The sequence below is a fragment of the Apus apus genome, chromosome 7 (assembly GCF_020740795.1).
Source record: "Apus apus isolate bApuApu2 chromosome 7, bApuApu2.pri.cur, whole genome shotgun sequence".
Classification (NCBI taxonomy): Eukaryota; Metazoa; Chordata; class Aves; order Apodiformes; family Apodidae; genus Apus; species Apus apus.
Window position 1 is genome coordinate 389,098 of NC_067288.1, and position 26,100 is coordinate 415,197.

At 41.3% G+C, this 26,100-nt stretch overlaps 1 protein-coding gene across 4 annotated transcripts in view; it reads left to right on the plus strand.

Annotated features, from left to right (window-relative positions):
- The window catches only part of BRINP3 (BMP/retinoic acid inducible neural specific 3), a 129,267-nt gene extending 103,560 nt beyond the window's left edge, over positions 1 to 25,707 (plus strand). For all 4 annotated transcript variants that reach the window (XM_051625230.1, XM_051625232.1, XM_051625233.1 and 1 more), the window contains 2 exons: positions 3,375 to 3,597; positions 24,327 to 25,707. In XM_051625230.1, the coding sequence (XP_051481190.1) occupies positions 3,375 to 3,597; positions 24,327 to 25,443 (1,340 nt within the window). In that variant the 3' untranslated portion in view covers positions 25,444 to 25,707. The remainder of the gene's footprint in view (positions 1 to 3,374; positions 3,598 to 24,326) is intronic.
- The last annotated feature ends 393 nt before the right edge of the window (positions 25,708 to 26,100 follow it).

Sequence of the window (26,100 nt, forward strand, 5' to 3'; positions counted from 1 at the left end):
AAGAAGGGAAGCCAGGACTGGGAAGTGTAGTGAAAGGACACAAAATTGTCACTTGGAAGGTGGGAAACAGGGAACTGGTTTTCCCAAAACTGCACTAAAACTCACAGAGGTGCTCATCTGGTATCACAGAATCACAGAATCACAGAATCCTAGGGGTTGGAAGGGACCTCGAAAGATCATCTAGTCCAACCCCCCTGCCAGAGCAGGGTCACCTGCTCTGTACATCACACAGGAAGGCATCCAGGCGGGTTTTGAATGTCTCCAGCGAAGGAGACTCCACAACCTCTCTGGGCAGCCTGTTCCAGTGCTCTGTCACTCTTACAGTAAAAAAATTTTTCCTGATATTCATCTTAAACCTCCTATGCTCCAACTTGTATCCATTACCCCTTGTCCTATCACTGGTCTTCACTGAAAAAAGCTTAACTCCATCGTCTTGACACTCACCCTTTACATATTTGTAAACATTGATGAGGTCCCCCCTCAGTCTCCTTTTCTCCAAACTAAAGAGACCCAGCTCCCTCAGCCTTTCCTCATAAGGGAGATGTTCCACTCCCTTAATCATCCTTGTGGCTCTGCGCTGGACTCTTTCAAGCACTTCCCTGTCCTTCTTGAACTGAGGGGCCCAGAACTGGACACAATATTCCAGATGTGGCCTCACCAATGCAGAATAGAGGGGGAGGAGAACCTCTCTTGACCTACTAACCACACCCTTTCTAATACACCCCAGGATGCCATTGGCCTTCTTAGCCACAAGGGCACACTGCTGACTCATGGTCATCCTCCTGTCTACCATGACCCCCAGGTCCCTTTCACCTACACTGCTCTCTGGTAATGCAGAATTTATCAATTATTCCTATTCAATCTAATTATTAAGCTACAAACCCAGAAATAGATCCTCATTTTGGACAGACCCAACTTCTTAGATAAAATTTGGAAAGGGGAAAAGCAAAGGATAAGAGTCTCCAAATACTTGATAAAATAAACAGTTTATTTTGTCAGTCCCTTCATGTGTACTCAGGAACAGCAGATGGGCAGCAGTGCTCTCCTCAAGGGGAGAACAGTGCACAAGTAATACTCAAAGAGAAGAAAATTAATAACACATTGCCATGGAGCTCCCAAATGAACTATTAAAACCACTTTATTAAATATAAAATAATCATCTTTGCCCTTTGCTTTTCATCTTTTACCTTCCAGAAGATCTTTCAGTGCCTTTTGTCTTCTGTTGAATCTTAATCCATCACAGCAAGTACTGCACCAAAATATGGCTGTTCTATTACATCATGGCCCGTGTCCTTCATGCGGTGGATGAAGGTCATTCTGGCTCATTTAGGAAAGTTGTTTCTTCTCATTAAAAAGAAAATATTTTTGCCTTTTTTGTATCAAAATGCTATATTAAAAAAAGCTGAACGAAAGCTAAACTGAAATACTTGCAAACAATGGTGGTAGTGGAGTATTCTTGCAGGAGAGCAGACATTTTCCACAATCAACTCTCTTCCACAAGACACCTAAAATTAAGGCCCTTATAAATATTGTGATTAACTCCATTTTGAAGCAAGAGGCTGCTTCAGTCAGTTGGATCAGTGCATTCACACAGGCTGCTGAAGTGCAGCCTACCCAAGAGGAGCATCTGGCAGGGGGAAAGCCAGACTGTAGGATAAGTGACTTTACTGCAGGAACAAGCTGAAGGAAACACTGGATTGTGAAGGGTGGGAGGACAGCAGCAGGCAGGAGGGTAGACAGGAAAATATACTCATATATGGAAACAAGAAAGAAAAAGGATAAATACTGCACCAGTACAGGTTGGGGGCTGACCTGCTGGAGAGCAGTGTAGGTGAAAGGGACCTGGGGGTCATGGTAGACAGGAGGATGACCATGAGTCAGCAGTGTGCCCTTGTGGCTAAGAAGGCCAATGGATCCTGGGGTGTATTAGAAAGGGTGTGGTTAGTAGGTCAAGAGAGGTTCTCCTCCCCCTCTATTCTGCATTGGTGAGGCCACATCTGGAATATTGTGTCCAGTTCTGGGCCCCTCAGTTCAAGAAGGACAGGGAAGTGCTTGAAAGAGTCCAGCGCAGAGCCACAAGGATGATTAAGGGAGTGGAACATCTCCCTTATGAGGAAAGGCTGAGGGAGCTGGGTCTCTTTAGTTTGGAGAAAAGGAGACTGAGGGGGGACCTCATCAATGTTTACAAATATGTAAAGGGTGAGTGTCAAGACGATGGAGTTAAGCTTTTTTCAGTGAAGACCAGTGATAGGACAAGGGGTAATGGATACAAGTTGGAGCATAGGAGGTTTAAGATGAATATCAGGAAAAATTTTTTTACTGTAAGAGTGACAGAGCACTGGAACAGGCTGCCCAGAGAGGTTGTGGAGTCTCCTTCGCTGGAGACATTCAAAACCCGCCTAGATGCCTTCCTGTGTGATGTACTCTAGGTGACCCTGCTCTGGCAGGGGGGTTGGACTAGATGATCTTTCGAGGTCCCTTCCAACCCCTAGGATTCTATGATTCTATGAAACATGTGAAGTCAACTGTGCTTCTCATTTTTTCTCTCCCCTCCATCCCCCCAGTAATTAGAGCCCTTTTAAACGGAAGCTTGTTTAGATTCAAAAATTATAAATCAACTTGCAGATTGTCCTACTTAAGAAAACAGACTCATTGATTAATAACACTTCATTAATAAGATTCAGTCTGTGTATCTTATGTGATCTGAACTGCCAGAACAAATCCCAAAGCATGGGATGTTCACAATAGCAGTGATCCTCTGATTTAAGAACTCCTTTTTACCACTTTAGAGGTGGGGACAGGAGTCAAAAAGAACTGATGGGAGATAGTTTTGAAGTGTCAAAGTACCGTAAAATGCTTTGAATGGCTCGATTTCAATTCCAGATACTTTGGATAGTCACGGCTTTAATGGCCTGTCTCAGGTGAAATAACATGTCTAAAAGAGAGGTGGCCTGTAAAATCACATTTCCTTGCATTTCCTACATATTGGGATGTAGTCCTTGTAAAGCAGTTTCCCATCTTCTGCAAGTGATTCAATATATGTTGATCTTTAAATGTGCATTTACTTTCAGATCCTTGATTTGAAGGTAGGAAACTGATTCTTATTTCATCTTTATCTTCTCCAGGTTGAGAAATAATGGCAGTGCTTGTATTTCCCTTTAATGTCCATTTAATAAATATAGAAATATTGACTTCTGCTGGTTTTATTCTAATATTACCACTAAAAATGTAGTCACTCTTCCACTTTGAAAGAGTTAACAACTTCCATTCCAAAAAGGCAAAAGTTGAAGGAAAATCAAAGCACAATTTAGGTTTTTTTCTGCAGCAATAGCAGTAACTATGTCATGCAAGCCTATTAATTCTTTCTTTTTCAGACGAGTTCAAGTTCTTTATGAAAAGGCTGCCCATGAATTACTTCCTGAACACATCCACTGTCATGCATTTGTGGACAATGGATTCTAATTTCCAACGCCGCTATGAGCAGCTCGAAACCAGCATGAGGCAGCTCTTCCTCAAGGCCCAGAAAACTGTGCACAAGCTCTTTGGCCTCAGCAAGAGGTGCCATAAACAGCCACTCATCCGCATGCCAAGGCAGAGGTAAGAAAGCCTGGGAAAACCTGAGAAACTCAAGGTGTGGGAATGTGTCCACCATGTGGAGTATGTACAGGATAGAATCTTTATATTCATGGAGCTGACCCATCCCAGCTTTCAGTATTTCTCCCTTCACATTTTCTTAAATACAACGGAAAATTCAAATTCAAACCTGATTTGTAGATGGCTTTTCTACTTGAAAAGACTATATGGCCTAGATGTTGATCCCATTTAGTCTGCCTGTTCTGCTGAACCGCCTTTCCAGTGGAACTTGGCCAAGTGAAACCATGCCAAAGAATTGTGTACCAAACACTGAATGCCTGTTCTGAAGCAAGCACAGCTATTTTAAGAACTTTCCAGGTCACTCTACATTATATTTTACATACTATTGATTTCTTGTCTCATTTGGCAGCTATGAATTCCATTTGAAAGGATGCCTAAGGAAAGAGAAGTATTTTAGTCCTTCTTAGAAGTTAGCTGCTCAAATGTGTATTAACATCAAGTGGTTTTAGTTGGTTGCTGATCGAAAATTGCTGTATTGAGATTAGTGGAATGACACTGGAATAAATCTGAAAGGAATTAGCTTTTAAAGAGCTTATTGTTTTGAGCACGAGCATCGTGGGCCTGGTCCAGTGACTCCTGCACAAGGCACAGATCTCTGTAGATTGGAAAGAAATCTAGTTTAGGTTCAGTGTTCCAGAACTCCCAGGGGCACCTCACTCTCCCCTGCTTTCAGCTCCCTTCTTTCTCTTTGCCTCTTACAGGGAGTGGTACTAAACTTTCCTAAGTTTGATTTGCAATGCATCTCTAACTTGGGAATATCATCACTTCCTTTTAAGAGAATTATGTGCCATTTTAGTGACTACCCTAAAATTTTTCCCAGCCAGTAGAGAGGGACACATGATGACATAATGATGATCAATAGATGGCTCAATCTCAGTGCTAAAGGCAGGGTTGGGAATACTTTACTAAAAGAGCATTTTCAAAGGCTGGATTCCATCTGACTATCTGGGAAAATTGCCTTCTGACATCAAGGCTTTTATGGCTGATAAGAAGAGCTTTAAACTGAGAAGCGAGGGGAATAGGTCAAAAGAAACTGGTTGAATTTCCAAATCTGGTTAAAAAAAATCTGATAGACTGAAATAGAGCCTTGGAATATCAGTGGGGGAAAGATGGATAGTGAGGAGAAGGAAAACACAGATATTGATAGAGTAGATTCAGGTGCTTCTTGTGATGAGAATACACCTAATTCTAACAAGGGATGTAATTTTTTGATCCAGAACTGCTGCCAGGTAAGTACACCAATAAAAATGTGGGTGATGCACTGGAAAAACATGAATTATTGCTCCGAATATTTTACAGAATTATTCTTCTGTAAAAAGAAACATTTCAGCAGAAAAGGGACTGGAATAAGAAAACCAAAACCCAGTACTAAAATCCTTTGTATTTTAGGGAAGACAAAAATCAAAGCAAAAAGCAAAGCTTCATGAGCTAATGATTTTCTAGGCTCCAAAGAAACAAGAAGGAGGAATTGGAAGCAAATTTAATCCTTTCCAAACAACTGCTTGGGATTAGTGTTTGAGCTCTGCTATTGATAGTAAGGGATGAATTTTATTATGGAAAGAGAAATTAGAGAGAGTTAATAGTGATATAAATACTATCTTAAATGGTATTTTATGGGCACTTGTCTTTTCAGCTCCAGATTAAAGGACCAATGCTTCAGTTTTTAATAAAGGTTATGGTGCTGGCAGTGAGTAAAAACAAAGTAGTCATGATTAGTTTTATTCTGTATATCGCAAGTCACTGGAAACTACATACAAAGGATTTTTAAAGGGATATGTGAAAAGTGAGACCTGGTTTTCTCTTTCCTGCAGCTGGGAGGTATGTCCTAAAAGTTTAATATAACTCATGAGAACTTTCTGTGAGTTTTATAGGGATTTATATATGTAGTCTGCCAGAAATTGTTTGGTCACACTTGAAGGAGCTCCTACAGACAGTCAAGGTTATAATTTGTGACTGGAAATACCTGTGTGTTTTCTCTGGCCTCAACATTTTGTTACTGAACAGGAAACAAATTATTACTTGGTTGTTTTAATGTGGGATTCAGTTAATCAGATTGGGAGAATGGCTTGCAACTTCGTTCAGATTTCCTGAAGAACCAAGCCACTTCATAATCTTAAGGCTAAATTACATATATATTTAAATTTTCTAATCCTTGGCCCAAAATAGTATTGAATCTTCTCCTACTGTCATTCTAGTAGAAAAGAGCCCATTAACTTGCAAGTTAAAGAAACTACATTCCTGTCTCCTTTTTAAACACAGTTTATATTCTCCAGCTAGGAGAATGTATAGATTCTTTCAGTCTGCACTGGAGATTAGAACAGTGTCTTACTTACTGCACCACTCTGGTAGATGGTGGGGATGGGAACAGGATTACTTTGTTTTGTTTTATTCTGTCCCTTGCAAATCTTTTCAAGTTCCAGATGGTTCTTCCAAGATTTTAAGCTGGCTTTCATTAACACGAAACAGACCATTGTTCCTCTTCCTGACAGGGAAATCATGCCAAGATCCATCAAAAGTTCCTAGATTTCTTCCTTCGGAAGTGCCAGTTGAGCACGTGATTTCAGTCTTTCCTGTGTCACTCAGGTTGGTTCCTGGGCTGATGTCACCCAGGTGAGGGAATGTCCTCAGCACGGTATAGTGCTCTATGCACCAACCTCCTTTCTATGTCAGTATTGGACTTTTTGAAAAGAGTGGATGCTTAATATTACCATCTATTTACAGTGAGGGTGTTGGTTATGCCTAAAATCTAGTCAGTTTTTGAAAGGATCTGAGTCTGGTAACACAAACTGCAGGCAAATATAGACAAAACTACTTAATAACTTTAAAATAAATGTTGAGTAACATATAAAAACCCTTGTTCCTGAAAGTAGGGACATTCTTAGCAGCCATGTAGTTGAATCAAGTCCTTTATCTTCATAAAGGGTTTTATTATTTCTTTTGGAGAAATATGCTCTGAAGCTCATGTAGACTGAGAAGGAGCTCATCACCAGAGGCAATAATGTCTGCATCAAACAGAAGAACAGCAGAAAGATTTCTGCTTTTCAAACCCCTAATTTATTCTGGAATTGCCCACAGACAGCTTGGAAGGGGAGGAAGAGCCACAAATTTGAATTTTCTCATTTTCATCTGCTTTTTGAGTTTCACAGAGCAAAATACTCATGTGCCCTAAGAGCAAAATGGGGCCTGAATACTGTCCCTTCAGAGAAGGGACTTGAACCTCAGCCTTCTCTTCAGCCCAGAAAAAAGCTTGCAGACACCTGACTTTTTAATAGGATCTATAACATAGTCCATCAGAAGACTGAGGCCTTGAAATCTGCTTTCTTCAGAATGAAATAAGGCCAAAAAAGGTAGTGTAGACTAAACTCAGGCCCCCAGGATATTACAGAGGATTAGTTCCTTGCATCCTACAGTTGGTTATAGGTGGCTTTACAAAAAACACCAGAAAATTCTCTTCTTCAAGTAAGATACTGCACATGGGAGCTAAAAACAGATTTACAAGTTTCAATGCAGAGAGGAATGGAAAAAAGTTTCCAGTGGAAACTTTGATTGGATCCAACACATAAGGTGCACATCTGCGAGTTGAATGCCACAGAAAAGGAAGGTGATAAGATGAAAGCATCTGAGATAAGATGAAGGTCAGTTTGGCAGTGGCTGCTTTACTAAAGCGAGTAATAAGTCTGCATCTTTCCTCAAAGGAAAGAAAATGATCCGCTTTGAGATGATACCTTTAATTGGATTGGGGATTAGAGTTATTTAAAACTGACGTGACAGCCATAAAAATGTGATCTACAGGCCTGCAACTACCAGGTCTGATAACAATGACAAGCCAAGAGAAACTCTTGTGTATATGTGTGTTTTCACACGTATTTTAATATACATCAGAGTAAGCTGCTCTGAGCATCTGTCCTTGGATTAGGGCTTCTTTCAAGGAGAGCTGGGTTTCTAATGGTGCAGCACTTCAAGAACACAAAGAGGTTGTTTTCATCACATGCTCTACAGGAATTTTTTTCCAAAAAATGACTCAAGGAAATTGTTTCACTCACTCTTGTGGGCTCTCCTCTAAGAGGAAAATAGGAACAGAAACCCCATATTCCTTTGGAAGACCATTTTCCTCTGTACAGTCCAGTGCTGGGAACTGGGAAGTTGGGCTCTTCTACGTCATGAAACAGTATCTAGAGTATCCATTTTTCTCAGTTCCTCTACAAATTGCCTCACTCCCTTCACCTACCAACACCCCTTGCTGTTTCCAACCCAATTATCCAAACTTCCTTTTTAATGCAATTGGTGCTATCAGTAATGAAACCTGAAAATGTGAAGAAAAGAAAAACACAAGCAGCTTAAAATAACATTTTCTTGTATAGACTTGTGATATTTAAAAAGAAAGGGGAGATTAAGGAAAGGCTGCTGCAGAATTTTGGCTGTAAAGACCCAGCATTCAGCACATAGAATCCCCAGTGTAGAATTACAATAGTGAGGGGCTTTCTTTTGGCCTTTTGGTTTTTACTGTGACCAAACTGCTGTAAAGGACCTTCCCTCAGGCCAGATTTAAAGATATCTTAATCACCTATCCACATGAATCAGTTGTAGAAGCAAGAGCAGAGCCAGCACTGGGGTGACTCAGGAGGCTTGGCTGCCTAGACTTTAAAATAATTACCTAACGTGGCTAGATCCTGGCATACATTTATGGGCTTGGCAGCTTCTCCTTGCTCCTGGCCTGATGACCATCTGTCTTTGTAGTCATGATATGTGATGTGATGGCCATGATCCTGTCTAGATAGCACCCCCTATCTCCAAGGAGCATGTTAATGAATACCACAAATGCAGCCAGAGGTCAGGCAAGGACATGGGAGTGAAATATTGGATCTTGGAGCACCCTGGGCTTCAGGCCATCCCTGAGACCAGAACGTTGCAGTGTTGTCCAGATTTCACCTGTATGATAAGAGCATATTTGAACAGTCCTTGAGCTGATGCAGAGGAGTGCATATCCATGTTGCAGGCAAAACCTTTCATTGCTCTGCTGTCTTGCTTGGACAAAGAGGTCTCTGCTTGGCCGGTCACACCTGTCAGTGCTCTGAAAACCAGTTGTTCAGGGGCTGAATCACAAAAACTTCACAAATAAACAAGGTAAAGAGTCCTGAGATCTGCATCAACACAGGAGTGGACACATACAAGCAAGTCTTCTGTTTTTCACCTCTGCTAAGTCCTATGCAATTTATGCAGGTAGCTCACTCAGAAGTTGAGGTACAAGGTCTCCAAGGCCACCACTGCCCCATGTCCCTCAGCACCACATCTACAGAGCTTTGAAACCCCTCCAGGGATGGGGACTCCACCACTGCCCTGGGCAGCCTGGGCCAGGGCCTGACAACCCTTTGGGTGAAGAAATTGTTCCTGATATCCAAACTAAACCTTTCCTGGCACAACTTGAAGCCATTTCCTCTTGTTCTATCACTTGTTCCTTGGGAGAAGAGACCAACCCCCTCACTCCAACCTCCTCTCAGGCAGCTGCAGAGCCAGCAGGTCTCCCCTCACCTGGTCTCCAGGCTGGACACCCCCAGCTCCCTCAGCTGCTCCTGCTCACACTTGTGCTCCAGCCCCTTCCCCAGCTCTGCTGCCCTTCCCTGGACACGCTCCAGCCCCTCCATGTCCTTCTTGTCCTGAGGGGCCCAGATCTGACCCCAGGATTCAAGGTATGGCCTCACCAGTGCCCAGCACAGGGGGATGATCTGTGTCCTGGTCCTGCTGGCCACACTAGTGCTGACACAAGCCAGGATGCTGGTGGCTGCCTTGGCCAGCTGGGTACACTCTGGCTGACACTCAGCCACTCTTGACCAACACCACCAGGTGCTTTTCCTCTGGGCACTTTCCAGCCACTCTGTCCCCAAGCCTAGAGCATTGCCTGGAACTGTTGTGACCCAAGTGCAGGACCCAGAACTTGGCTTGGTTGAACCTTCATACAATGGGCCTTGGTCCATTGATCCAGCTTGTCCACGTCCCTCTGCAGAGCCTTCCTGCCCTCAAGCAGATCAACACTTCCACCCTACTTGGTATTATCTCCAAACTTTCTGAAGCTGCACTTCTTGCCCTCATCCAGGTCATGTATAAAGCTATTAAACAGATCTGGACCCAACAGTAGCATTGGAGGACACCACTGGTGACCAGCCACCAGCTGGATTGTAGTCCATTCACCACAACTCTTTGGGCCCATATATCCAGCCACTTTTTTAAGCAGGAAAGAGTACACCCACATCTGCAGAATTTCCCTTATCCACTGGGCAGGTCACCTTGTCATACAAAGAGAGCAGATTCGTCAAGCAGAGCCTGCCTTTAATGAACCCACATTGACTAGGCCTGGTCTTTTGGTTGTCCTGCACGTGCTGCATAATGGCACCCAAGCTGATCTGCTCCAGAACCTTCCTTGACACTGAGGTCAGATTTGCAGGTCTGCAGTTCCCTGGATCATCCTTCTGGCCCTTCTTGTCAACGGGAGTCACATTTGATAGATTGTGGAAGTGGCTTTGAGGGCACCTCCACCTGCTCCCTCAGTCTCCTTGTGTGGATCCCATTGGGCCCCATGGGCTTGTGTGTGTCTAAGGGGTGCAGCAGGCCACTGACCATCTCCTCTTGGGTGAGGGGGCTCCATTCTGCTCCCTATCCCTGTCTTCCAGCTCAGGGTACCCAGTGAACAACTGGACCTACTACTGAAGACTGAGGCAGGGAAGCATTAAGTACATCAATCTTCTCCCCATCCTTTGTCACTGTTCCTTTATGTCTTGATAAGCAAAATATACAGTAATTTTTGGTGTGCTATATTCTCTGTATTTCCTTATGTGCTCCTGATAGGAGCAAGAGAAATTAATGGAAAGAATAAGGTACATATTGAAGGGTGAAGGGAGACAAATTTAATTTTTCTGAAACAGAACTACTAGATAAGCAATCAGTTAGTGCATAATTGCTGTGAATGCTGTCAAGGGGGGAGTAATTTATGGGCAGAAACAGTAGGAAAAAATATACAACAGCAGTTGTTTTTTCGTGAACATTAAAAAAATCTCTGGAAAAATAGGAATTTCAGATTATTAATTCAATACTGGTAACTGAAGCGAGTAGTTATATACAGCCTGGTAAAGTCAGTGCACAGTTTGTTTACCCCAAATAATAGAAAGTGGCAAACTCAACATCTCTGCTGACAGGAATGGTGTGACAGGAGCCAGAAACTGTCTTTGCCCCTCCCCTCGTCCTTCTCCTCTTCCATGTAGCCCTCCAGAGGGGTGCCAGGCAGACAGCTGGGAAGCATCCAGCCCCTGAGGAGCTCCCAGGGGGACAGGCTGGGGAGCAGGCTCAGGCTTGCACTAACATGTCTCATCTCTCACTGGGAGGGATCCGAGCTGGAGGGTGTGAAAACAATTCCGTGGTAACTAACAAACTCCACTGTGGTTTATTCTTTGTGTTCTCAGCTGAGGGCATCAGCAAGGGCTAGTCGTGGTGGTGACATGTGCTGTGTGGACAAATGTCACCCAGGGAAAAGCTGTATTGTTGAGGTGTTTACCTCCTATTCTGTGTTGTCAGAACATTTACATTCCTGACAGATTCCTTGTCAACTGAGTGTAGCTCCGGGGCTGCACTCAGAGACCCTGACTGACACAAACTAACTCCAGAGTTTGCAGCCCAGCACGTCCGCTATGTCTAGCGAGGTGTAACCTTGTTTCTGGTCTGACTAGATCCAACTTGGCTATTTTTTCTGTCTCAAAAGTTATTCAAAGCATTTAATAAGCAGTAGATGATATATCTGCTCTTACTCTGAGTAATATTAGAGTTAGGAAAAATTCCAGACTGGGTTCTGCTCTCTTTTCTCCAGTTGCTTGTGCCTGGAATAGGATCATTTGCTTTCAAACTAAACAAAAATAGGAGGAAACAGAAGAGTGACAGAAGATGCTTGTTAGAAATGTTCATTAGCAGTGCAATCATTAATTGCCCTGGGCATTTATTGTCTGCAAAGAACTCATTACCCTACTCACATATACTGTTAGGTCTTGTTTTGTATGGTTCTGGAAAGAAAATAAAATAGAAATATTACTGAGACTTTCTGTAAGCTGTTAGTGCCCAAAGAGATCTACATTTGTGCATTTTTTTTTCCCCAGGTATTTCTGTTCCTTGGGAAAAATGCCATAAATATCCCACAGAGAATGGATAAGAAGCACTGTGTTATCAATAACAGTCCTGAATTTGTTAGCATTTTAACCTAGTCATAGTCTTACCGGTTTTCAAGAAGCCATACGTGGAACCACAAGTCATAAGTATAAAATAAAGGACTTCTGTAATTGCAAGGAGCAGGAGTGATAAAAATTGTTGACACTCCAAACAGAAGGTGGCACTTGCTAATTTTCTAATGTAGTTTTATTTTATTATCTGTAATGACTGACTTCTCTCAATAGTCAAGATATTAAAGTAAGAAGATGACCCAAACCAAATCAGACCAAACTAAAACCTTCTCAGAGTTCTACCCAGAATCACCTTTTTCTTTTTTTTGCCTACTTTTCATTAATAAAAGAACATACTTGTTCAAAACTCCAGAATTGCTAAAAATAAAATGCAATCTCTGCAGAGAGTCGAGCTTTTTTCTCCATTGTGAAGCTCCTGTCAGATCTACCACAAAATTTATTTTCTCCAGGTTTTAGTGATAAAAAGAGAGCCAAACTTTCGTATTTTTTATTTTTCTTCAATTTTGTGTCAGATTCTTAAAGGATGAATTGTTTCTGTTCTACCCATGTGACGGAAATTACTTCAGATCTCTCCTCATTACATAAAAGTGCAGCAAATGTCAGCATTTGTTGCATAAAGTGTGATTAATGTAGAAGACTTTGTAAGAAAAAAGAAGTTTTGAAAGAAGTTCACTTTTTAAAATGCCTGCCCTTCTGAAAAACAGCACTGAGAAGCCTCTCTCAACATTGCTTAGACTGCTTATTTCCTAAGACTCTCTTCCCTTACTTTAAACAGTGATTTTTCCAATAGAGGCCAAAATCAGGATCTTTATCTTAAACCTTTATTAGGTTTTGGTTGGTTGTGGGTTTTGTTTTTTTCTAATCTTCCAAATTTCAGAAACTTCTGGCTGATGGTTTAGAAGAAACCCTAAAGAATTCTTCAGTTGACCTTATAAGAACCAAAGGCATAATGACCTTGAAATTGTGCATCAATTATTTCCACTATTTTTGGACAAAGTAGTCTTAATTTGGGGACAAAAATGGGAACAATAACAGATTATTTTTTTAATGTAAGCTGAAAGCTTGCCATCTGTGTGGGTTGCTTCATCAGTGTCTGAGTTGCAGAGAGCACTGGTGGCTTAGAGCACTTCTAGAGTGATGGCTGACATACAGCTTAAACACAAATGAGATGGTTGGCAGAGCAAGATGGGGGCAAGGTGCTGTGAGACAGACAGCCAAGCTGCTAACTCTTGTACCTCAAGCTCCCTCCACCACTGGAGTTAACCAAGCTCCCAGGAGAGCCCACTGAAGCAAATCCCATGACAGCAAGCAGGCTTTCTGTTCCATCCCTTTAGCCCTCAACCCACTGCAAAGCACTTGAGTAGCATTTTCTGTCTTGCTGAGTCCAGAGTTTAATGAATCATGCCACTGGTATGAGGTTGTTCCATGTTAAGTGATTTTGTATTTCTTCTGCTTTTCTATGGATATCCACATTGGGACCTAATGTCAGCTGTGTTGGAGAGGAAACATTTTCCTTGTGGGTTAAGAGAAGAGTGAAAGATCATAAAAGCCAGAATCCTGAATCCTCATAAAAGCTGAGAAACACGTTTCCACCCATAAATATTTAAAAGGAAGTCTACACAGAATAGCTGCATCTGTGCTCCTAAGTGCTGCTGCAACTTGGGCTTGGATGAACTTCAAAGATAAAAATGGACCCTCTGTCTAGGAAAGGCCGAATTTCTCTGTATTGAATAGAGATTAGTGTCCTGACAGAGAGGAGTGAAGCTTTCTAAAGAAGTTTCTTCAGGAGGCACCTGTAAATCTTGGCAAATAAGGATTCCAAAGCCTGTTTCTCCTTTTTTTTTTTTTTTCTTCTTTTTTTCTTTTTTCTTTTTTTCTTTTTTTTTTTTTCTGGATAGGAGCCAGTCATCTGGTGATAGAGCTCCACAAGTCCAGATGAATGGTGCTGTGCAGTTGGGAAATCCATGCCATGGCAGGTCTCACCCAAACTTGCAAAAAAACTCTTTCAATCTCTTTTGCCTTTGAAGTTTCTCAATATCCTTTCTTCCCTTTTTGTGAAGGCAGTAGTGAAATGGAACCACTAGATGTGAAATCCCTGCAATTTTTATGCCATTCCTAGTTCAGATGCCTCGCCTTGATAGCAAACACAAGAAGAAATGCCTTGCAACATTTGCAGATCACAATCCCTAATCATTGATATAAAATCTACAGTTCTGAAGACAGAAAAATACAGGTGCTGAATCAGCTCAGGTAATCTGTAAAGAAACAGAATAATTGATTGTTGTTTCTTTTCATTATTATTATTATTTAATGTAGTCAACACTTTGCATTCAAGTATGGAAACTGGTAAACTTGAGAGGCTTTACTTGTGTGCCCAGATTTCTAGGCTGTGGTGCACATGTTGTTGCCATCAGAAGGTGTGGAATTCACATTTCCACTGGAGGCAAGGAAAAGACAGAGTGCTTCATTCCTGGAGAAAAGAGTTTTTAAAGTGCAGTTAAGGTTGTGTCTGAAGGCACCTGGGTGGCAGTAAGACTTTGCATCCTGCAAAGTAAAACTGAGGATGATGAATGGGATGGCTTGACACAAAACAGCACAGCTGGGGATGATGTTATTTTACATTCATCTGCCAAACTCCCATAAAAGTAGATTATTGCAGCAGAGAACTTCTGAATAGTTCCATGATGATTGGAGTCGTAACAGCTCCCATGCTCTCACAGAAGGAAAGATACTGCATGGAAATTCAGTGTTCCTCTGTGGAATTCACCCTTCAAGGAGAATGAGGAATATAAAACCACTGGAAGGGGTTTAGGGGACGTTGGGGTCATTACATAGATATTGGAAGAGTGGGAAATACTTGGTTGAGCATGGGAGTATATGAACAGGATGTTTACTTAAAGCATGAGTCTTACTTTATAATGACTGAGGATGCTTTTTATAACAAGTTACATTATCCTTGATTACTAGTATTTTTTTCATTTTTTTTACAATTAAAATTAGTAGGATTTCAGCTCCTTTTTTCCCCACCTTGATAGAGGAGTAATACAAATTAAATGCACATTTCTGAACTCTGTGCTCTTCAGTAACTATGTTAAGGACCAAACAAATTATTGACATGTTAAATGTATTTTAAAAGCTATAATTTTCTATAGAAAATTAACTTCATTTAGCCACTTACTTGTAATAACTCACTTTGCAGCTTAATCTGATCTCTTTCCTATGGACACCTTCTTATTTTCATAACCCATGGAAGAACTCAAATGTTTTTGATAATTCTGCCGTTTGCCAGATTTTGTAGATATTAGATATTAGGAGGTTTAAATCTGACAAACATTTATGTGGAGATTTAGGAACAAAAGCAAACAGAAACAGCAAACATGGGAACACAGTAATAATGTTACAGCAAAATCACTTTAGTCTCTACAGATGCTTGGAGATTTAAAGCAATGGTCCATCAAAACCAAACACATAAGCAGTTAATAGGGTGTGCAATAGAGCACTTTTAAGTTGAATTTTAAAAAAGCATTAAAAATTATAACACAGCCAAAAAAATAGACATGTATATACCTAGTGAGCTCGAGGAAAATTGCAAATTTAGCAACAGATGGTAGGAAATGGAAATTGCTGTCTTATCGGGACTATAAAGCAGAGAACAGTTGGGGTAAACTTGTTACCAAGAAAAAAAACTTGCAAAAGAAAATAGAACAGATACTCTAGTTCACATTTATAGATTCTACTAAGGGCAATGTGGTTTTAATTGGAAAGGCTTCCTGAGCCTGTAAATGTGGTGAGTCCTTGTAGTGCTGAACACAAGAGGTGCTGCTCATGCACTAAATGAGGTTCACTGCTCAGAGCCGACATGACTCTGGTAGCAAGACAGGAGACTCAGGAGTACCAAGAACCTGTATTTGGGGTGGGAGATTATGTCTTGGCATTCCAGATTTTTAAACTGGGGTCATGATTTCCATGCTGAACAGCAGTAGCTGGATACAAGTTGGCTACAAAGCAAAGTTGTTTTTTCATGGTGCACATTGTAAAAGACCAAAAGATGAACTATATTAAATCTTTCAAAATGTTAAGGGACTATAAAACAGCCTCCTTGACAGCCATGCTCAACTTCAGTAGGGAATTTGAAGTAATGTCAGTAGAAAGAATCAATCCAACTGCAGACCAGTGTGTACCAACTGCAGTAACCCCCTGGCAAGAAAACAAGGCTTCCTCCCACAGCAACTGAGGTGAACAACCCTTTCCTCCCCTCTTTATAACAGTGGCCTTCACTCTAATATCTTCTTCACATAGAAGTTGGGAGATTGTTGTGATATAGCAGGATATAGCAGGATACATTAGAGATTCTGCTATGGCACTTCAAGTTTTCTTACCCTTAGCTGATCCTGGGAAATTAAGCAGTCTTGTAGTGCCCAACAGATCCTTTCTTTTTGGAGCTAAGGGTATAGATATTTCAAGAGTTGAGTTAAGAGTTCAGGGGGCCTACAGGGAAGCTGGGGAGGGACTTTTTACAAGCACTTGTAGTGAGAGGATGAGAGGTAATGGCTTAAAACTGGAAGAGGGGAGACTTAGGTTAGACATGAGGAGGAGACTTTAGTGTGAGGGTGGTGAGACACTGGCACATGTTGCCCAGAGAAGCTGTAGCTGCCCCATCCCTGGAAGTGTTCAAGGGCAGGTTGGATGGGGCTTGGAGCAACATGGTCTAGTGGGAGGTGTCCCTACCCATGCAGGGGGTTGGAACTAGATGATCCTTAAGGTCCCTTGCCACCCAAACCAGTCTGGGATTCTATGATATGGGGAAAGGCAATCTATGCAGCAATTAATTTAACAGAGGTAAATTAATTTGCATTCCTTACAGCACATACAGTTTGCCTTTCTGGGCAAGAGTCTGGGAAGGGTTAACTTCAAAGTCAAGCAAACAAGCAACATTGGAGCAGGGTCAATTTTCCTTTAACTTTCTGGTAATGTCAGTTCTAGCTGTGAGCAGCCTTGTGCAAAACCACTGGATTAGGTGTGGATTTGGGCTGCTCAGTCTGTCTGCCAGCAGAGAGTGATTGTGTGTTGCAGAGGCAAGGCAGTTACTCCTCAAGGTGAGGGGGTGGCGTGGCAGCCCTGCTTCTTTTCCCAGTGACAAGCCTGCTTGTCTCTGCTGTCAATCAAAAGCACCACAAAATGGCAGCACCTCCAGATTAATGCAGTGAGGGAAAGTGCCCTAGTCAGCAGTCTGGCAAAGATTCCACCCAAATCTCTCTCACAGAAATGCTGAGTCACCTTATCCAGCAAAAGGCATCTAAAGATACCTCCAAAGCCTGTGTGGACTGATTGTGTATGGATTAAGCAGGAGAAATAATGGATGATCCCTTTGCCTGAGGATATTGGAGCTATTTCTGGAGTTGTTTCTTCCTATTCAGTGGTATTCAGTGTGCACAGCAGGAAATCCTCTGCAAGACACAGGGAATATTAAAGATCCAGGCTTGTACTTTAGCTTGTGGCTCTGCAGTTAGCCACCTCCAGTTCTCATCATCCCCTCTCTACATCTCTGAAAGCTTTGTGAGCACATCCTCCATCCTTTTGCTATTCCTTTTCTCTGATTTGCACTTGGATTGGAAACTCTTCCAGAAAAAGACTCCAGCGTTTTCCATATGAATGTTGTCTTCAGGCTTTTCCTGTTGTCGCTTTTATTCTAAGTACAACAGCCTTGAGAAGAGTGGATGGAATCCTCTTTGGGACATCTTGGTAGTGCTGTTACCCTAGTAATTATAGAAATAATAGTAAATATATACAATAGAGAATGATTTTTTAACCAGACAGTACACACAGTCTCTCTGAAGTTTTGGATTGTGATTCAGCACAGCTCATTTATTTATTTATTTGAAGTCACTTTTGTGCTGCTTCTCATATATGGAAACCCCATCATCATTTCCCTCTTCCCAGTAAAAAATGCAAATACATCTCACTTTACCATTCATTTTCATGACTTAGGATCATCCTCATTCCCTAATGCCATCATGACCCTTGTTCCCTGGTTCAGTTGCAGCCCCTGAGACTGGGTCTGCAAGGACTTTTTTCAGGGGATTGTGGTTTTATTTCTTAATGATAGAGATCCTCCGGAGCCTTTGGTATCCCACAGTGTTTATAACCAAGGATAAGTAAAATAACTGTGTTGAGAATGCCTTAAAATATATACTGTTGCAGGCTCTGAAATGTTGTATCAGAAGCATATATTCCTTATTTTTTGTTTTCTGCAAGGAAATTTTGTCTGCTCCCATCTCCTGGTGTTTATTCATGTTAACTTTTGGAAACTACTCCTGAAAGACAAGTTCCTTAAATTCATTCCTTCCAGTAGCAATGCGTTAGTTTCACTGAGGAGGGATTTAAAAGTGGTTTCTAAAGAAAAACTTTGAATGTTTGCTCAAAATTAGTTATTCTCAGTTATTATAAAATGAGATTAAAAGAACACAGTGAGCTCACGATCTTTATTTTTTTTCTATAAATAAGGTATGAATACAGAACATTTTTTGTTCTTTAATGAAAACCATTACTCTTTACTGGGAGATTCCTGCTTTGGTGTAATACTTCTCATTCTGGAAGGAAATGAATGACAGTTTATTGGTTGTTTATATCACAGCAGCATCTAGAGACAACCAAATAGATAATTTATCCACACAGGGAAACTGGGAGGGGGGGGAAATTAAGATAATTATCAAAGGGAAAAAGCAAATGGCTTGACTACAGCCATACAGAAAGCCAGGACTAGAATGCTTAGTCTGATCTTCACACTGCATTTTGGTTGGGTTTTTTTTTTCTTTTTTTAGTAGGATTTTTAATTATCCTACAAAATATTTTAAAGCTTCCAGCTCAGAAATTACCTCCAGTGTCAGAACTTTCTATTTTAATCCTGTTTTGAATAAAATACTTGAAGAACATGGGTTCTGCCTCCTCCTATCCTCAGAAAAACATTCAAATACACAGTAATCTGGATGCACTCTTCAATAGCTTTTGTGATTTGCTGCATTACAGATGAAGACCTTTCAATCAAGCCTGCTTTTGATATTAATTCCAGCATTTCCACTGCAAACTAAAGCTGCTGGCACATTTTGTTCTGCTTGCAAATGCAGTTCATAGCTACAGCTTAGACTGCTTTGGACCGCTGCATTTGGTCTCAGCAGGTCTGTTGACAAAGGAACCCAGTTTGTCTAAGTAGCCCCTTCTGGGCCACTTCCTCCTCCAGATGAAGTATTTAAATGAGATCTATAGAAGCAATCTGATGAAGCCTTGTCCTCATAATTATACTACGATTGCTTCATAGCTCTATGTATTTGAAGCTCCAAAGACACCCCTAAATTAGCTACTTGCACACTTCCATCTTATATTATTCCGTGGAGTTTTCATTTCAAAACCCCATCTACTTTTCCTGCTCCTTTTTCTAAGCCAGATTTCTCTTCCCTTTAGTTCATTCATTGTTACATCTACCTTCTGTGCAGTTGAATACAGAGGAAGGGGCTTCAAGAGGCCATTTCTCAAGCTACATTCATGGGAACATCTTTCCAAGCTCCTAACTTTAGCTGGGAGGGGAATCCAGCAGTATTACAGAGAGCAATCGGCACCAGCTTGAAGTATGGTGGGAGACAGGGCTGAAGGGTCTGTAAAGATTCTCTTTAAATATGAGTAAAAGGAGACCAAGATCTTTTACTCCCAGAAACCAACACAGATTCAGTTTAGATTGTTACTAATCCCAGGAAGATGATCCCACAACCAACCTCCTGGTTCATCTAGCCCCTTATCTGTAGTACAGCCACCTAAGAGGAGTGTCACATCAAGCTGGATTTCCTTTGTTCCCCTCATCAATGCTGGAGGCAACTGTAGCATAAGGAAACATTTCCATAAAGATGTAGTAGCTAATTAATATTCTTTCTGTGTATCCTAACAGGGGATTATTAGCAGAGACATCCCTCCAGGCAGAGACTTTCCTTTGCGTACATTTAGCAAAGCCTCCCATTCCTTCTCTACCTCACAGTACACTCGCCTTGTTGTCACCGTGGGCCACATGGCTCAGACCTTTGGATCAGCTTTACAGGAACTGGCTGCAGTGGAGCCAGCTGTGAAATTGGAAGATAGGAACTCAGAACAGCTGCATGGAGGAGGATTTGCAGTTGTCAGTGAGAATCTCGCTGACACACCTGCAAAGTGGGCCATGGTGAGGTCACCTTAGGCATGTTGGAGTGATGGTGATAGCACTGCTTTCATTGTGGAAGGCTCAATAAACCAATTCATCCATTCTTCTTATCACTCATGGGCCGTCTGGTGACTGTGCAGTGGGCAGTTTTACCCTGATTCCCAGAAGAAAAGTGCATTCCCATCAAGACCTTTATCAAAGTTAGCAGCAATTAATGTTCTTGTTATAAATCACAGCACAGAAACAAAGCACTTGGAGACTTACTTGTCCTTCCCAAGAGGTGATCCCACAAGATCAAGAATAGGACAGTCTAGAGATGCCTGGAAGTGTGTTTGGTGTAGCTGTCTTGCAGATTTATACTGGACTGGAAAAGTAGGTAATGGGGATTTTACTGCCTATCCACTTCTTGTTAAATTGTCTTCATTTTTTTTACTTAGCATCTGCCTCGCTGAGTACTCATCATCTGCTACTGAGCCAGCTGATGTACAACAGATGTTAAGCACTTAGTGAGGCAGAGAAGGAGGTAAAAGTGTCATCTCATGATTAAATACTTGCTACAGCTATTACACAGGGTGACCACACTGCTTTGTCCTTACACTGAATGCTGCAGGGTATTCAACAAGATCAAGCACATGTCTTGGATTAAACTTGCAACTCTACTGTTCAAACAAATGTATTTATTTTTTAAGTAAAGATACTTCATTAAAAAAAGGCAAAATACTTGAAATACACTTTAGAATTAAGAATTAAATGAGGTACCTCATAATGAGGTAATGCAGTGCAGCGTCACATCCAATTATTTCACCTACTTTGTGCTGCTTTTGAAAGATTGCTTTAAAAGACCAAATAATAATAAACCAAAGAAATCCTAAAAAAATTGGAAAGTATTTCCAGGGAGCTCTAATTAATGATGTAATTTGAAAAGAAGTATCCTATACTTATCAAGTCTTATTTTTCATTAAATGACATATTTATTTCTAAGTTAAAATGGTGACTTTGAGTGGATGATTTACCAAAATCAGCTTTTGATTACATCTCATCACATAATTTGGCATGATCTTGAAGGGACAGACATTTCAGATATCCCATTTTGATCTGAAGATCATTGGGAGTAAACAGGAAGTTTCTTGTTGGTTTCACTGGGTTTGGAAGTCAGAAGTTCTGTTTCTCAGGGTTTGGAAAATGAACATGTAAATACAGGTTTCCAAACCAAATAATAATCTTTGCAGTGTCATTGAAAGAATAATTGGAGAGCTCTTTATTTCTCTGCCTTACAACAGATCTTAGTAGACAAAAGGAAGGCAAAGAAGACACTAAATACAGGAATCATTTCTGTTGCCAGGTCTCCTCTCTCCAACAGGGTTTTGTTTTCCTTGGTCTCCCTCTTGCTGAAAAAGGACCTTTATAAGTCATTCTTGTTGCCACTCACATTGCTGTTTCATTTCCAAACAGGCTGAGTTTTGAAATGTTATGTCATTGAATCACTCTGTGTTTCTGTCATCCTCCCAAGTAGCCTTGCCCAACTTGCAACCATCCCAAGAAGGTGGACTTCTTGGGATGGTTGAATTCCTCCATAGTCAGGACCTGTGGTCATCTTACAGAAACATTGTGTTGGGTTGGAAGGGCCCTTTAGAAGTCATCTAGTCCAACCTCCCTGCAGTGAGCAGAGACCTCTTCAACTAAATTAGGTTGCTCAGAGCCCCATCAAGTTTGACCTTGAATGTCTCCAGGGGTGGGGCTTCCTCCACCTCTCTGGGCAAACTGTTCCAGTCTTTCATGAACTTGCTTTCAGAAGGACATTCTGCTGTGAATTTATCTAATTATGGATGAGGGGCTTGAAGAAAGCAGGCGTTGCTGACATATGATGCACTTTCACTTCATTTACTTAATTTCCTTGAGTGAAAGCAGTAAATTATAAAGAGTAACCGTACTCATTAATAACAACTTTTTTTTTTTTTTTTTAAAGCAGTTAAGTGAGGCAGGTGACTTTATTTTTTAAGAAATAATTTCTGTTTGCAAACTGATCAAAGACAAACAAGTGTAGGTGGAACTTACTGAAACTCACTGGTTAAAATCAGGTGAAGAAATCAAAATAAGGGTATTAGAAAGTTTTTTTTTTAACTTCATTTGGAATGAGGAGAAAACCTTCTTCCCTCTAAAGTTCTTGGTCTCCTTGCAGCCTCTAATGATCAAAATATAGCTGTTTTAATAAGAGAAACACTAACTTATAAACTGATAACTCAGTTTTAGAGAGGAAACTTCCTTAATTGTGCAGCTGTGTAATTTCATGCAGACTTCTACACTGCTTCTTGTACCCCTGAACAAAAGAAGCAGCAAGGTAGGCTCATTAAAAAGAAAAAGAACAGAAAAGTGACACTGAAGATTTTGCTTCTCATAACAATGGAAACAGTAGATTAGATCATTAATAAGGGGGAACAAATGTTTCAAAGACCATGTGGCAGGAGAAGTGAGTAACCCAAACCAATCCATCCCTTGCCAGTAAATGTTGCTTGTTTATAGAGGCTTATTTCAAAAATAGAAAATTCCCCTCTTCCAACAGTTCCACCTTCCTCACCAGCTTTCCCTCTTCCCATCATCTTCGTGGACCAAGAGAATTCCTCCACTGCTATCCCAGCTCCCTTTTCTTCATCAATCTGCAGCACAGTCTCCCTTTCCTTCTCTGCCTGGTGCACCCTGCCTTCCAGATACTTGTCCCATCTAACTGTGCTCAGATGGATCCACAAGAAGAGTGACCCCCTTCTTTTCCTAAAAACTCCTCTGTGTGAAAAAAAATTAGGCACAGAATATTCTTTGACTCATTTCAATGCCAAATATTAAGCAGAATAATTAGTCATGCAATATATAAAATGGAAGAGGATACCAAAATTTACATTTACAAATCTTATCTGTGTTATCCGCTGGTAGTAACAGGACAAGAAGAACACTTGGAGATGAAAAAGCACATGACATGTTGTTGAAATCAACCCAGTCACCTGTCCAAGATAACAAAGCAAAAAAAGAGGTAGGAAAAAGCTGTGACGAGAGACCTTCCAAAGGTTAGTTTCACTCCTTTAGACAAGGATCTTCTCTGTTTTGGAGCAGCTTCTATATTGCAGCATTGACCTTACTTGGAGAATGGACATGATGGGTTTTAATCAAGGAATAAACAAAACCAAGGAAAAAAACAAGTTTCTCACCCTCAGCCTAAAAAAGGGAGAAGATGCCATGGATTTTTTGGTCCTAGCATTTATATTATAGTAAAAAAAAAAACTCTGCAGCAGCCAAAGTTACTTAAACTGGGATTAATGACTGAAAAATGCAGACAAAGAGAGAAGAGAATTTATCTTATTACTATTTCTGTGTAGCTTTGTTGATCCCATTGCCTTTCTGTGCCTCATCAGCCTGAACCGCTGGTTTCAGCATCTGTTTTCCCAGGGTGATGTAGGACATTTAACTGTTGCTCCTAGTGAAACCAAAATGAGATGACAAGAAGAACATGAAATTGACCTTTTAATTTCATCTCCAAAGATGAAAAGTAAACACAGCATGCTCCTTGTACAGATATTGTTGTGCTAGAAGTCATCTGAAGAAGTCAGACTAAATCTATTTTAGTGGGGTGCCAGGTCCTATTTGCTGTTACAGAGAAGGATTTTGGTTCACTGTCTATAAATCAAAGCAGCTCCAGCCAGCAACAGGAAAGCTTGCAAGCTTGCAAAACTCTCCAGAAGGAGAGATGTTAGAGAGGCATTTGCACTTAGGTACTCCTGTGTATGAGGAAAATAAACTCAGCTGCTTGGGATTTCAAGATGTTAATCTGAAGAGAGTTACAGAAATATGGCCCTTTTTCAGGAAATACATGAACACCCACAAGGGTGGTGAGGCACAGAACAGGTTGCCCAGGGAAGCTGTGGATGCCTCATCCCTGGCAGTGTTGAAGGGCAGGTTGGATGGGGCTTGGAGCAGCCTGGGCTGGTGGGAGATGTCCCTGCCCATGCAGGGGGTTGGGACTAGATGATCTTCAAGGTCCTTTCCAACCCAAACCAGTCTGTGATGACTATATGAAAGAAATGTCCCTGTTGGGCCTGTGAGTTCATAAGGACACTTCTGGGATTTTGCACTGTTACAAGGTGATTTATACATGGATTTCTCTGACTTTAGTGCTTTAATATGCTACTACAATCAAGTATATTTTCCCTTCTGACAGAAAGTAACAAAGTTGTATTTATTGTGTACGGGTCTCTCCTGTGTTAAAAGAAGTTATTTTAACATTGCAGGTCTTCCAACTATTGGCTCAACCGCATCCAGTCCTTTCTGTACTGCAACGAGAATGGGCTGCTGGGCAGCTTTTCTGAGGAGACTCACACGTGCACCTGCCCTAATGACCAGGTCACCTGCCACAGCTTTCTTCCCTGCACCGTTGGAGACGGTTCCGCGTGCCTAAGCTGCGCCCCGGACAATCGCACCCGCTGCGGGAGCTGCAATGCTGGCTACATGCTGAGCCAAGGGCTTTGCAAACCCGAAGTGGCAGAGTCCACAGAGCACTACATCGGGTTTGAGACTGACCTTCAGGACCTGGAGATGAAGTATTTATTGCAGAAGACAGACCGGAGGATCGAGGTCCATGCCATTTTCATCAGCAATGACATGCGCCTCAACAGCTGGTTTGACCCTTCTTGGCGCAAGCGGATGCTCCTGACTCTTAAGAGTAACAAGTACAAGTCTAGCCTGGTCCATATGATACTGGGCCTCTCTCTGCAAATTTGCCTGACTAAAAACAGCACCTTAGAGCCCGTTCTTGCTGTTTATGTCAACCCTTTTGGGGGCAGCCACTCTGAGAGCTGGTTTATGCCTGTGAATGAAAATAATTTCCCAGACTGGGAGCGGACTAAGCTGGACTTACCCCTTCAGTGTTATAACTGGACGCTGACTCTGGGCAACAAGTGGAAGACATTTTTTGAAACTGTCCACATCTATTTGAGGAGTCGAATAAAGTCAAATGGTCCCAACGGCAATGAGAGCATCTACTATGAACCCCTGGAATTTATCGATCCCTCCAGAAATCTGGGCTACATGAAAATCAATAACATCCAAGTGTTTGGCTACAGCATGCACTTCGACCCGGAAGCCATTCGGGACCTGATTTTGCAGCTGGACTACCCCTACACTCAGGGCTCCCAGGACTCAGCACTTTTGCAGTTGTTGGAGATCCGGGACCGTGTAAATAAACTCTCTCCACCTGGCCAACGGCGTCTGGACCTCTTCTCCTGCTTGCTCCGTCATCGACTCAAACTGTCTACCAGTGAAGTGGTGAGGATCCAATCTGCTTTGCAGGCCTTCAATGCCAAATTGCCAAACACAGTGGATTATGACACGACCAAATTATGTAGTTAACCATAAATGTGAAGCACAACATGAAACCTTGGAGGAGTTTTTACAGTGCTTTTGTGGAACAGTTGATGTTTGGAAGAGTAAATTGAAATTGTCTTTTCAATATCTGTCTTATATCAGTCGATACTGTTGGATGGCAATTTACACCCATGAACTTGCTGACAATGAATATATTATACCTGCAGTTTTGGTTTCTGAATGAAATAAACACTGACACCAGTCTAGAAGACATTCTACTTTTTACAATAAATTTCATTTGTAATTTTATATGTTCTGTGGCAATGCTTTTGTGCATTACATCCTCTAGGGGGAACATAGAAGGATTCCAATAAAATTTTGTAGCTGAACAGTTAATAAAAAAGAAATGCTGTGGGATTCTTCTTTCTTACACAAAAGTTGTAACTTCGATAAACTTTTGTGTGTGTTGGACATGGGAGGTCTAGGGAAAGAGAAGAGAGGGCCCATTTAGAGAAGGAATTGCACACATTTATGCATTACCTCCTCCCAAATACACACAGTGTAATATTTATCTAAAATGATCTTTTTTGAACTACTAAACACCAAAAGGATTCAAATTGATTAAAAAAATTTCCCTGCCAATGCAACAGCTCATTATGGGGATTTTTTTAATTGATACAACAATATCCTTTCAGTGCAGGA